Source organism: Ips typographus, linkage group LG1 (assembly GCF_016097725.1).
Source record: "Ips typographus isolate SLU linkage group LG1, UJ_Ityp_2.0, whole genome shotgun sequence".
Classification (NCBI taxonomy): Eukaryota; Metazoa; Arthropoda; class Insecta; order Coleoptera; family Curculionidae; genus Ips; species Ips typographus.
In genome coordinates, this window is record NC_138422.1 from 29674569 (window position 1) to 29688677 (window position 14109).

The following is a 14109-nucleotide window of genomic DNA, read 5'->3' on the forward strand; positions in this document are numbered from 1 at the left end:
ACAAGATGTAAGTTACACTTGTATTAAACAATAAATTTACCAATTTACCTGAGTGAGAGTAACACCCATTGCGGGCGTTGGTAATATCTTGCCTGTGTTCATTCGTTCTTCTGTGGCAACATTGGAAACCACTTGTTCGTGACTGGATACTGTCGTGGTTCCTTTTTCCAAAAAGGTCGTCAAGTAAGTGAAGGTTGTTAAGCAGGTTTTCACCACAAATTGGTTGGGATCCAAAGAGAGTGGGTTTTCCATCTTAACATCACACCTTACTACAGATTTTGGACTTGCATAGTAATCACAATACTTACATTGGCAGTTTCCTGCGGAAGCATCATCAACATATGATCACTAACAGTGGAAGGTTTTAACGTGACGTGCTTTTGGGAGGTGGACAGAATCCTTTTAAAGTCTTTATCACCAGGATACGTTGTTTTACCTCCTGCTACTATCACCTCTACTCCGTTAGACATTACTCTAGTCGCCAAATTTCTGGGTTCTTCTCTTATGCTCGGATTGTCTGTTTTAATAATTCATTTAAGGTCTTACCTGTTTATTTACTCTTAAATACATTATTTACATAAAACTACACAATTTTGCGTCATATACAGGGTGGTCCAGTTTTAAATGTCAATAATTCACCAATCCATAGCCAATTAAAAAATAAGTTGACATTCATTGTGTTCTGAAAAGTGCTTCCTAAGGAAAGTACAATCTTTCCAATTTCTGTTTAAAAAATCGGTTTTATGTCATAACTGTCAGACCGTTGGAGCAATATTGATCAAATTTGGAACAAGCACTTTATTACACGTTATTACGGTCAAAAACTCAAAACTAACCCAACCCAATTTAAAAATTGTCTTGGAAACGGAAAATTTACTTAAGAAGTTTAAAAAATATTATTGTAGCCAGTTTTCATAGTTTCCAGACAAACTGAAAGACTTTAGTTTTGAGAATTGAAAAGATACAAATTTCAGAAGCTTAAAAGTTGTGTTTATAACCAGTTTTCATGCAAATCGAGAGACTTTAATACTAAAAATTGACTTGGAGACATAAAAACTACTTTTTCAAGAATTTGTTACTACAAATTCATACATTTAAACCTTAAAAATTGACTTGAACCCCAAAATGTGACTGAACTAATGAAAAGTGACATCAGAAGCTTAAAATTTGCATTTGAAGTAAGTTTTCATAATTTGAAGACAAATTTCAATATTTTAGTCTTGAAAATAGTCTTAGATGCAGGACATTAACAGTAGATTCATGAAATTTGTTTTGAAAACGAACTTTTCGTGCTTTTTACTTCGCTTTTCATTTTCTTCGAATTCTGGACTATTTTTAGTGCTTCAAAACTGCTTTCAGCTTGGAAAATCGAGTTTCAAGACTATCTTCACCAAGTTATTGACATAGCAAACTTAAAAAACAATTTTTACATTCTTCATAGACTTAAAATAGCATTCCAAGCTTTGTCACTATTAAATCGACTTCTAGACACCTCAGTGCTAAAAATTCGGGTATTTCTTAATAAACTAGACTGTTTTTAGTGTTTTAATGCTGTTTTCAGTGCCTCAAATCGAGTTTCAAGACTATCTTTACAAAGTTTTTGACTTATCAGGCCTAAAAGCCAGTTTGTCCACTGATCATAATCTTGAAAAGGTTATTTCAAGCTTCTTCACTATTAAATTGACTTCTACGCTCATAGGTGCAATAAATTGTAGCATCTCTAAGAAATTCAGACTGTTTTTAGTGCTTTTTAAGACTGAAAAATCGAGTTTAAGACTATTTCTAAAAGTCAAGTTTCTTCAGTAATAAAAGTAAAAAATTTTGGTACCAAATGCTACAATAATAGTCTTGAGAACTAATTTTTAGAAATAAAACAGTCCGAAAATTTAATTTACTTTTAGACTTGTTGTCCAGAGCAGAAAATTGAGTTGTACACCAATTAAAGTCTTGAAAATATACTTTTGGACTCTCTTTAGTCCTAGTAAAGTCAGTTCTAGCATTAAAAGTCAACTTTTATACTATTTTTAGTAGTAAAAAATGAGTTTCATGCACAATACAATCTTTGTCTTGATTTCCGGACTTTTTTTAGTTCTTGAATACCAGTTTCAGACACCCAACCAGGATGGCAGTCTGAGAAAGCGAATCATAAGACCATTCCTAGTAGTAAAAAAGTTTTTAGACTATTCAGTACAAATTTGGACTTTCACAAGTCTTGAATGTTCAGTTTTAAACTATAAAACGATTTTTGAAATTTGGAGGACTGTATCTTCCTTAGGAAACGTTTTTCAGAAAAATGACATAATGCAAATCAACTTATTTTTTGATTAGCTATTAAATGGTGAATTATTGACACTTAAAACTGGACCACCCGGTATGTTCTACTCTGTTTCAAAGGATAAACGTACTTTATGATTTCTCCACACAGATTTGAATAATTATGGGAATGAGAAATATAAAATTACTAATTTTATAATGCCTATCTTAATATATCTTTAGTAATACTAGGAAATTTAAAACTGTTAATGTTCTAGATTACAAGATTCTATCTAGATTACTGGACCAGTTCCTGTTCTCCACACACACACTGACAAACCAGAAATAGCCTAAAATCTGCTTGGGAAAGAGCCCGGAAGGGTTTTTCTACCAGATCCCACTAGAAAAGGCACTTTTGCCTTTTTAACACAGAAGAAGAAATCTTCCATAACTCGGTTATTTGATAATTATCAGTAACGTGCCACAGCTGAAATTGTAGCTTTTTTAGTCCCCTAACCAATCCCCAGGAAGAAAAAATTATAAAAACCAAACTTTTCTCCACAGAGTTGCAAATACAGGATTTTTGTAATATATCCCCTGGAACATTACCCCTGTTCATTTAAACGCTAAACCACTTATTTTGACGAGATATATGGAAAATTATTTCTTCTCCTGTAAACAATATGAATGTACTTTAAACAATTTAAATATTCCCATAACTATTCTAATCTGTGCCATAACAAACATTACAAAGTAAACCAGACAGATGACAAAGAATTTAATAAACTAATATACAAAAGAAACAGAACTCACCTTCAGTGTTAGACAGAGAAGAAGGATTATAGTCCAAGGTGGGAAGAAAAGTCGGCTGTACATCTGTTTTGTCCAAATCGAGTAACGTTAACGTGGTAAAGGAAGTCAGACTTTCTGTCACTGTAGTCGTTTTGATTTGGGGTCGTATTTCCGTTGTGGAAGTCACAATTTCTTCATTACCTGCCACTGTGGTCACGACAAATGTGTAGGTGCGTAATTTGGTGGTGGTTAATGTTTTAATGTCGAGTTCCACAGAGGACAGGACTGTAGTTTTCAGCAGAAGTACTGGAACGTCGGTAGTTTCTGTTAGTTCGGGGAAAAAAGGTTCATAAGCTGGGAGATTTTGATTATTTGACAAACTAATTGCAGATGATTTATCATCAGTCAAAGGTTCTTCACTTTCTGATATTTCTGGAAGTTCATCATTCTCTGCTTCTTCTTCCATATCTTCATCGTATTCAGAATCATACATTTCCTCATCTTCATCGTCATAGTAATCATCTTCATACTCATCATCATCGTAATTTTCTTCAGTTGAATTTTCATCAGGTTCTTCTAAGCTTTTTAACGTAGTGTTATCCGGATTATTTAAGTTACTCATTATAGCTTCTCGAAAGTGCTCAGCAATTTGATTTTTTTCAAATTGGATTGTGTTGATACTGCTGTTTGTGGAAGACATTGTTGGCTCTGATGGAAGAACAGGAGTGATCGCTATAGTTTTATCTTTGTTGGGGAGAACTCGTTTCCTGGTTATAACTAGTTTCCGTCTTGGTTTGGTGGCTTCAAGACCATGCAACTCCAAACCGTTTAAGTAACTTGCTGTAACGTTGGCGTTTTGAGCTGGTAACAAACGTTTTTTCTTTTTAATTTTAACTTTTCTACGGCGTTTTCTGTGCGGTTGGTTTGCTCTTGGTGTGGTAGTGACTGGTTGTTTGCGAATAAGTTTCTTCCTAACCCTGCGTTTCGTTTGAATGCTATCGCTGTCACTTAAACTATCCGAATCCCGTTTGGTTCTACTTTTGTTTTTTGAATTTAAGCCAATTTTTTTCGAAACGTGAACAATTTTGTTGGTAGTAGTCACTTTGTTTGCATAGCCCCTAGGAGTGAACGTTTCGACCTTGGCATCATCAGGGGCAGAATTGCTGCTAAGGTCTTTTAGGCTAAAAAATTGTTTTTAGCCATTTGGTCCTCGGAGGCTCTAACGTACTTTATGGAGTATTTTTTAGTAGCTATCGAGGGTTTATCGTTGAACAAACTAGGTGTTTTGGTTCTCATATGTTTGGGTACGTCTCCAATTATGCTTTCAAGACTTTCTGTTTCTTTGGAAGATACATCAAAAATGTCTTCTAAAACCTTTAAAGCAGGTTCTACATATTTATCTATAGTTCTACTTTCCACTGACCAATCTTCTAAAGACCTGGACGGTCTAACTGGTACATAATCAACACTTCTCTTCCTTCTGTCACCAACAGTGACTGTAGAAAGAACAGTAGTAAATTCTCCCGGTGTTCTGCCTGAGACGTATAAAGTGATAACACTGGTTTCTTTGGGTGGTGTCACTTTTGTAGTTTTTCTTTTCGATGTAGTTTTCTTGGGTTTTCTCTTTGGAGTGTCAGTAACTTCTGCAGACCGGGGGGAAGTAACTATTTCCTCGTCATCGGCAAGATTAAACTCTTCAAGATTTTCTGCACTGTTCACAAAAGTTTGCTGAGCTTGGGGCTCCGGTAACGTGAAGACGTTAGCAGGAATTTGAGGTTGTAATAATTGGTTTGCTTGCTGTTGCTGCAGCTGTTGTTGTTGCAATTGTTGTTGTAGCAATGGTAAAAGAAGAGTATTCAGTTGAGGCGCTTGATTAAATAAAGTTGGAGTAACCACGACGGTATCAGTTAAGTATTCAGTAGCCGTTACAACTTGAGTGCTGGTGTCACTAATAGTGGTCAAAATCTCCTTGCCTCTAAAAGTTAGAGGCAAAACAGTTTGAAGAGTGCTAGTTACTGTGGTAACATAGGTGGTGGTGCGCGTTTTAAATTCAGTGGTTGGGGTTGCAGGTACTCCGGCGTTGTTTTGAAGAGCTAAGAGAGGATTGGTAGGTACGCCGCCTCCCAGAAGAAGCTGGGAGAGAAGTATATTAGCAAGAGGTGCCTGAGCAGCAAGAGCAGGTTGAATTGTGTTGACTACTTCTTCGACTTGGTACGCTGTGCTTGGGATGACGTGGGAGAACGAAGTTTGGCGACCTCTTATTTGAGTTGGTGTAAATATGACACTAGTGGTAGGCGTTTCATTCAGAAGGTATTGCGTAATCAAAGTGGCTCCATTGTCATTAACGGACGAATTTTCTGTTACTAGAATTTTCACTTCTTTTCCCAAAGGATTTAGTGTAGTGGAATATTGATTAGGACTCAATACTTCAGTGCTTAGTTTTGCAGTTACGATATTTTTGTATTCAGTTATCTTGCCGTTAACCACAGGAATGGTAACTTCGGTAGGAATCTTGTATGTCACTGTGATCGTACCGTCAAACTTGGGGACAACAAAATTGTCATCAACATTCTGATCGTACGTTCTTCCTCTAGTAGTAGTAGGTCTTCCTCGAGTTCTACTATTTCTCGTATTTGTTGCGGTCCTGCGAGATGCAGTATCTGGCAAAAAGCCACTCCTGGCTCTACTGTTACTTCTTGGTGCTGATGTTGTTGTCCTTCTTATACTACCGTTTCTAGGTTGAAAGCTTCGACTAGTGGCATCCTTCTCTCGAAGAGTAAATTGTGCACGGGTGCCACTTTGAGGTCTTGTGGGGCTAATACGTTGTTTTCGTTGTGGAGCCTGAGTAGTTGTTGTGGTTGTTGATTGCTGCTGTTGGGATTTTCCCGACCGATATTTATTGCCTTGATATCTGTTTCTAAATGATGGCTTTGGTGTTGAAACGTCGATATATTCTGCTTCGGTTGTACTGGGTGCAGCAGTAGTAGACCGAATTCCAGGGCGTCTAAATCTGGAGTAAATAGCTTGTCGTTTTGATCGCCTTTTAAAAGGTCTGATTTGTATAGCGTTAAATGGTTTAACAGGTTTTGGTGTAGTAGGTGCAGTTTCTGTTCTGGTTAATTGATGTGAACTTTCGTAGTCCACGTCTTCTTCTTCATTGCCTTCTTCAATAGCTTCTTCATCACCTTCTTCTTCGGGTAAATCTTCTTCAGGTGCTGCTTCAGTAGTGGTGGTTGTAGTGAATAAGTTTCTTCTCGGGAAAAGTCCTCCAGCTCTCTGTCTATTTAATAGAGCATTTGGTCTGGTTGGGGAGGTCTTTGGACGTGAAGTTGTGGTTGTGGCTTTTGTAGTTCTTGGTTTTGGTGTAGTTCGGATAACTTGACTTCCCCTTGTCACAGGAGGCCTTCTAAATCTTAATAGTGGATTTCTAGAACGTGCTGACTCCGTTGTGGTCTGTAATGGAAGAGTGGTATCGCCAGCTTCTCCTGAACTATCAGTGAGACTTTCTTCAGTAATACTAGTGGTGAGATCATTTTCGCTGTCCGGGGGAGTTTCCGTAACTATCTTGGAGCTAGGTGATCGATTTAGTCCAGAAGCAGCAGTAGGTCTGATTCTAAATCTGGAATTTCCACCTCCAAAGAGGGATGTAGGTCGAATGGCTGATGAAGATCTGGTTGAACTACCTCTTCTAAAACCACTTGAAGTTACTTTAGCTTGACTGTTGCTACTTCTTGTAGGTTTGGGTCTTGAAAATCTTTTATTACCTGACGCAGTGGGCTGAATGTTGCCACTTGAAGAACTGCGTCTACCACCAAAACGGTTAGCTTTTGAAGCTGGAATTGCAGTCACAGTAGGAGTAAAATCGGATCTGGTAATAGTGGCGGCGGTAGTTGCTCCAGTCTTGCTTCTTTTTGGTGCAAAAGTTGGTCGTTGTCGTGAAGCAAATGGTCGAATTGCGGGAGTAAAAGTACGTTTTTTAGATTGAAAACTTAGCCGAGACTTATTTCTGCCTTCATCTTTGTCACCATCTTCGTCTTCTTCTTCTTCATCACTTTCGTTCTTTGATTCTTCCTCATTTTTAGATGTGGTGTCTGATATCGAGCCTTCTACCACTACCGGAGTTGGGGTAATGACAGAATTAGCTTCTAAATTATTTGCGAGCTTAGTAGCTGTCGCTAACACTTCAGGTATTACAGCACTAGGAGTGATAGTAGGTAATATGAAACTTGAAGTGCTTTCTATGATTTGTGCATACCGTCCGTCAATTACAGTACCAAGAACTTTACTCTGATACAGAGTTGTTGTGCTATTTTGTATTATGCTACCGTCAATTGACCTGACCAAACCAGTTCGATGAGCTACCGGAACATTAGAGCCTAAGGCAGCTTTTTTCTCTGTATCCACTACTAGAGAGCTGGTGCTTTCAATAACTTCGGCGTATGAACCATCCACGTAAGTACCCACCGCTTGGGTAGTGTAAAGAAGGGTGCTAATTCCATCAGCATCCACAATTTTTCCTTGATTAATGCTTACAACACCAGTGGGTTTCAAATTCTCCTTTGTTGCTTCGGTACTGGTTAAGTTCTGCCAAATAGAGGAAGTGCTCTCAAGCACTTTAGCGTAAAGTCCCTTAATGTAAGTTCCGTACACGTCTGTAGAAAAGACAGTGGCAGTGCCATTGTTATCAACGGTGCTTAATATACTCGATAATAGTCCCGTTGGTTTAATGTTTGTTTCATCAATTTTATTTTGATCGCCTTCACTTACAGCTCTTCCAACTTGATTGTTATCTGTTCCAGTATTATTTAGAACATTGGTAACTATTTCTAGTCGACTGTTCAAAACTGTATCATCGCCAATATAAGATGTAGTGTAGTATGTATAGGTGGTGTAGTAAGTTGTAAGTTTGTCATCGCCCACTGTGGATGGAACAACGCTTTTTTCTAGAGCCTGGGTAGGTTTAATATCGTCGTGAGGTTGCACTGTGGGGGTAATCAATGGAATAACAGCTTCAGGAGGTTCAGTAGAGCTAAAACCTGGAGTGACCACATTTGAAACCGTCTCTTCCCTGCTGGTGATTTTAGTCTGGCCATCTTTGTATAAGGTAGTCCAATAAGTAAAAGTCGTGAAATAGGTAACCGGTAAGCTCATGTCTTCAGTACTTAAAGTTTGTGTCGGTGTTAAAGTAGTGGTGACTACATTAGTGACGGTGTCAAGCCTGCTGACTATGTCACTTGAAGTAGTTCCGTGGTACTTTGTGGTGAAGTACGTGAATGTGGTGTAGGAAGTTTGCAACAATAACGTGGGGGGAGAAGGAACAATTTCACTCTCGTTGTTACTTTCGGACACAATTTGATCATCGAGTAAAATATTGCGTTTGTCAATGTTGTCAATAATTCGTTCTTCTCCTTTTGAGGTGCTGCTACGCACATCCGTTACCATAGTTTCAATAGTTTCGTATTCACTTAAGTCAATAATATCATTATCGATATCCGGTTTAGACCCACCTCCTCGATTTAAGGTCACATAATTACTATCTTGTTTAGTGTTCGAAGGCAGGATATAGTTTTCTTCATCCTGTTGGGTGGTGGGACTATTCAACTTTAGACTTCGTAATCGGTTTTCCAGCAGTTCTTCATCATCTAGCTTGGTGGATAAAACTTCAGTTGGCGCTGTAGGCGTGACATAATTTGTATAAACTTCAGTCCTACTAGAAATCTCCGTTTCGCCATCAACAAATATTGTTGTAAAGTACGTGTAAGTTGTGTAGAAAGTTTTAATACCGTTGGCAGTTTGTAAAAGTTTATCATCATCTAAAGCTGGTGTTGCTGTAGCAGTATTTGCCACATCGTCGCTAGAAGAAACGTCATTACCAGTCAACACGGATGACTGTATGCCAGCCAAATCTTCAAAGCTTACAGCTCTGGAAGGAATGATGGGTTCTTCGTTAACTAATAGTCCTTCAACGGCCGCATCGGAAGACTCGGATCCCGGTTCTAGAGTCGACGTTATCACATTGGTATTCACCACAATTCTGCTAGCCACTGAACTGGTAGAGTCCTGGAAATAAGTAGTGAGGTAGGTGTAAGTGGTGTAAAGAGTTTTAAATATCAGTTCCACTTCGTCACCATTTTCCGTTGTGACTTCAGGTTCAGATTCAGTCACGTAAAGTTTTTCTGTAGTAATTTCCTCTGTTTGAGTAGTAAAATCTAGATCTGGTTCGTTGTTAGGTTTATTTGTGGTGGTGGTAATTAGGTTTTCTTCTTCTGTCGTGGTTAATAAAGCTTCCTTTTCTGTAGTAGTAGTCATGGGTTCAGTAGCTGGTACGGAAGAAAGCTCGGTGGTAGTTTCAAAAATTTTAGTAGGTTTGCATTGTATTGTTTGAGAGGAAACTTCGTCACTGACAACAACGTTTGATTTTACTGAAGTGCTAGTGCTGCTCTCCATAGGAATGAAATATGTAGTTAAGTAGGTTAAGGTTTTAAACACGGTAGTGGGAACTACTTTCCATTCTCCAGTACACTCTAGTTCCGGTTCATCATCTTCAATTTCGTTCAAGGTAGTTAAGGGGAATGTTGTTAATTCAAATTCCTGTGTTGTGGTTTCCTCATTTTTTTCTGTAATTGGTATCTGCTCAGTGGTTGTGGAGGCAGTAGTGAGAAGTAATTTGCTTGAAGAAGTAGTGGGTTCAAACGAAAAATCATCATCTTCAAAGAAGATAGTTGTGGCTCCGCCGACAGTTTTAATAGAGGGAGTCACAACTTCTTCCGTAGTTTGAGTAGTCATTTGCAGAGGTTGTGTGGCCTGGGCAGCTTGGAGTGAAGCTATAATTCTAGCGATGTCATCGCTGTTAGGCGTGGATAACATTATTGGCTGAGTTTCAGAAGGTTGAATAATGTCTTTTGTGTATGTCACGGTTTGTTCAAGTGTGTTGTCGTTTTGCTTTTGTTCATTAGCAAGAACTGAAAACTTGGCATCTAAATCTATAGGTTCATCAGGTGATTCAGGTTTTCCATCTCTGTCTTCTTTATTAATAACCATCGTGTTTATTCCGGAAGTGTTAAAGTCTTGTTCTTCAACTATTTCATCTTCTTCTTGATCTTCTATGCTGGAAGTGGTGGTAGTGGTAGGGGTTGTAGTTGGGACTTCTTCAGTGGTTAAAAAAGTTGGAAATTGCTTCTCTGTTGTGGTTGTAATGGTTTTAGTTACCTGAGGCAGTTGAAGAACAGAAGTTGGTCTGATCGAAGAAACTGAACTTTTAGTGGTTTGAACTACTGGTTCCGGTATTTCTGAAGTGTGTGGTGTAAATACTATAACGGTATTAGCGACGGTGGTGGTGAAATCAGCAAACCCTGTATATGTTACTGTTTGCAGGTCTTTGAGAATTGGTTTAATTAGGCCAGCTTTGAAGAGTAATCTGGCTTGCCGATCAGCAGGTGTGGACAGTTTGCTTCTTTCTGTTTTAGTGTCAAAGTTTGGCATGTTTTCAACAGAAGAAAATCCCGAAGGGGAAAATTCGTTTCTAACGGTAAATGTTGGTAAATTGTCCCATTCTTTTACTTTAGAAGGTCTGAGGATTCCTTCGGCTGGATTGTCGTTGTGGATTATTAGATTTTCATGGGTTAAATCATTTTGAGATTTTACCACAGCGACTTCTTCCTGAGGTTTAACTAGCATTTTTTTCGGTTGAAATGGTACACGGGCGTTATTGGAAGGAGCCTCGTTGAGAATTTCTGATTTGAAAATGGAAGTGGGAGTGACACGGACGGCTGGGGAGATAAAGTCCGTGTTTCTGACAAAATTTTTATCAAAAATTTGACTTTCGTCCAAGTTCCAATGTTTGGGAGTGTAAGGATCGTGGACTTTAGTTTGTGAGTCGTGGTCGTAAACGACCCTGCTGGTTTTAGTGAGCAAGTGAGCGTAAAGTCGTCCGTTGTCAAGAGTCGTACCGAGCACTTGAGTGGCGTACTCGGTTGTGACGCCATCTTGGATGAACGTACGTGCTGTGGATGTTATAAGTCCCAAGTCGGGTTTTACGCTTAAGTACCTCCCTAGGGAACTTTTTCCGTGGTTGTCCACTAGGAGAACGGTGGTGATATCTACAAGATAGAAGAGGAAGCTATATTTAGATTTATAATACAAAAGTTTGATCGGCGAAGATTAACATTTTATTATTCGACTCAAACAAGAAGGAAAGCAATATTTTATGACTACAACGGCATGCATTTTGATGGATTTATTTATATATTTACATATTATACAAGTCTGTCGTTGTCTAATTAAATCAATCAATTTTTGTACGTCAAAAAGTTTTTAAATATTTCAATGGAGCCCAACTGTTTTATTCAATTTTAGTCAATAATGGAACCTGTTGTTCTTTGTAACTGCTCTGATCTCAGAAATTTAAAAAGAACCCAAAAATTATTTAATATTTTTCTATTTAAAAAAAGGTGGTAGATTTTTTCATCTTAGGTACCCTGTAACCCTGTAATAAAAAAAAAAAGTAGCATACGTGTTCTGATCTCTTTTTCTGAGCTGAGATGAGTGGCGAAAAGTGGGCGGCGCAAACTTCTTTTGTTTCAAAGATACGGGGGGTTTTCGAAAATTGTTAATTTTTGAACCTCTTCTGTATTTCAGTTGCTCTTAAAGTTATCAAAAAAGGAAGAACGGTTTCCGGTAGAAGTTTTCATGTAGAATCCAATGGCGTAGTCAGTTTTTTTTCTATTCCGTTTAGTTTCTGACATATGACAGTAAGTTACATTTTTTTAAATGGAACATTCTATATATTTTTACGTCATTTAATTTTGTTGATTTTTACCTTTTCAACGCTGTATTACAACATATAAGTTTGTAGAGGTTAATCCTGTTAATTTAAAAAAAGTCCTTTGCTAAGCTAAATAAAGGCCAATATCTAAAATACCAAACAAAATCGGAAATCATATAAACTAACACATCAGAAAATTAATAAATCTTATTAAAAATCTAAGTTACAAACAGTTCTACCGTCACTTTAATAAGAAAAGTGGCAAATTTTGTTTCGACTGTGGGTATTTTTATACATATTATTTAGCACTTTTTTATTAAGGAAACGCTTTATTATGTATTATTTATTTTATTATGTCATTAGATAGGAAATTTAATGAGGATTCCAAAAATGTGCTTAGAAACGCGATTCGGTGACTTCAAATGGGTTTTACATGCTATTTTGTCCCTGACTGTTCTCTCAAACTGTGTTTTTTTGCAATTCAAACTTTGATACCGTTTTTCTCCCTGACTGAACTCGATTTTGAAATGTTTTATTATGTCTTTAGATAGGAAATTTAATGAGGATTCCAAAAATGTGCTTAGAAACACGATTCGGTGACTTCAAATGGGTTTTACATGCTATTTTGTCCCTGACTGTTCTCTCAAACTGTGTTTTTTTGCAATTCAAACTTTGATACCGTTTTTCTCCCTGACTGAACTCGATTTTGAAATGTTTTATTATGTCATTAGATAGGAAATTTAATGAGGATTCCAAAAATGTGCTTAGAAACACGATTCGGTGACTTCAAATAGGTTTTACATGCTATTTTGTCCCTGACTGTTCTCTCAAACTGTGTTTTTTTGCAATTCAAACTTTGATACCATTTTTCTCCCTAACTGAACTCGATTTTGAAGTGTTTTATTATATCATTAGATAGGAGATTTAATGAGGATTCCAAAAATGTGCTTAGAAACACGATTCGGTGACTTCAAATGGGTTTTACATGCTATTTTGTCCCTGACTGTTTTTTCAAACTGTGTTTTTTGCAATTCAAACTTTGACATCGTTTTTCTCCCTGACTTAACTCGATTTTGAAGTGTTTTATTATGTCATTAGATAGGAAATTCAATGAGGATTTCCAGAAATATGCTGAAAAAGAAAGTTGAAAAAACTGTTTATAAACGACATGTAACATGTTAATATGAACATAGCCAAATTTTGTTTCGACTGTGGGTATTTTTATACATATTATTTAGCACTTTTTTGTTAAGGAAACGCTTTTTTTCTAAGTACCAAGATTAACGTTTACAAACTTATATGTTTTAATACACCGTTGAAAAAGTAAAAATCAACAGAATTAAATGAACTAAAAATATATAGGGTGTTCCATTTAAAAAAATATAACTTACTGTCATATGTCAGAAACTAAACGGAATAGAAAAAAACTGACTACGCCATTGGACTCTACATGAAAACTACTACCGGGAACCGTTCTTCCTTTTTTGATAACTTTAAGAGCAACTGAAATACTGAAGAGGTTCAAAAATTACCAATTTTCGAAAACCCCCCGTATCTTTGAAACAAAAGAAGTTTGCGCAGCCCACTTTTCGCCAGTCATCTCAGCTCAGAAAAAGAGATCAGAACACGTATACTACTTTTTTTCTATCTATTACCGTTTTCTCTGTACCCCGTAAAAACCATCGAAAATGCAGCACCCTGTACAGGAAGTGCGGATTTAGAATGTTTTGACAAGAAAACCTTCACAACTTTTTTGGTTATTTAAATATCGAAGTTAAACAAAAACATTATTAAGGCACTTTTTTGATGTGATTCCAGTGGCGTGCATGGTTTTTTGCTAGTGTCTTTAAAAAATTTTTTAAAAATTTACCAAACTTGATTGTTGGCTATAACTTAAAAAAAAAAAAATGTATATTTTATGCCCTTTACTACAATGAAAGTATGTCTATGTTAACCTTCTTAAAAAAACTGAGATATTACACTTACTAAAAAGTAATTAATATTAATTTAAAAATACATTTTTAAATTAGTAGTTCCAATTAGTAGAAACGCAATGTATTGGAGTTAAACAGATAAAACGCATGCATAAAAATACACCGGCTTACCTTTATCGTTCTCCCTTCTTTGTCGATTTAAGCCATCTACGTAGCTAATGCCTGTAAAAAATAACGACTGTTAGAAAATGCGTGGGAAAGTGCAATCGAGATAGCGCAAAACCGAGTTATGGAAATGGGCTTCTTGTTATGTAATTGAAATAACTATGGGTTGGGGCGTTGATTAGATCGTAAAACAACCGAGCT

At 37.0% G+C, this 14109-nt stretch overlaps 1 protein-coding gene across 1 annotated transcript in view; it reads right to left on the minus strand.

The window, feature by feature from the left end:
• The window catches only part of LOC145727842 (uncharacterized), a 95634-nt gene that overhangs the window by 16523 nt on the left and 65002 nt on the right, over positions 1 to 14109 (minus strand). Inside the window, 5 exon segments of the mRNA XM_081977687.1 lie at positions 49 to 252; positions 309 to 517; positions 3067 to 4221; positions 4224 to 11144; positions 13915 to 13965. Coding sequence (XP_081833813.1) covers positions 49 to 252; positions 309 to 517; positions 3067 to 4221; positions 4224 to 11144; positions 13915 to 13965 — 8540 coding nt within the window.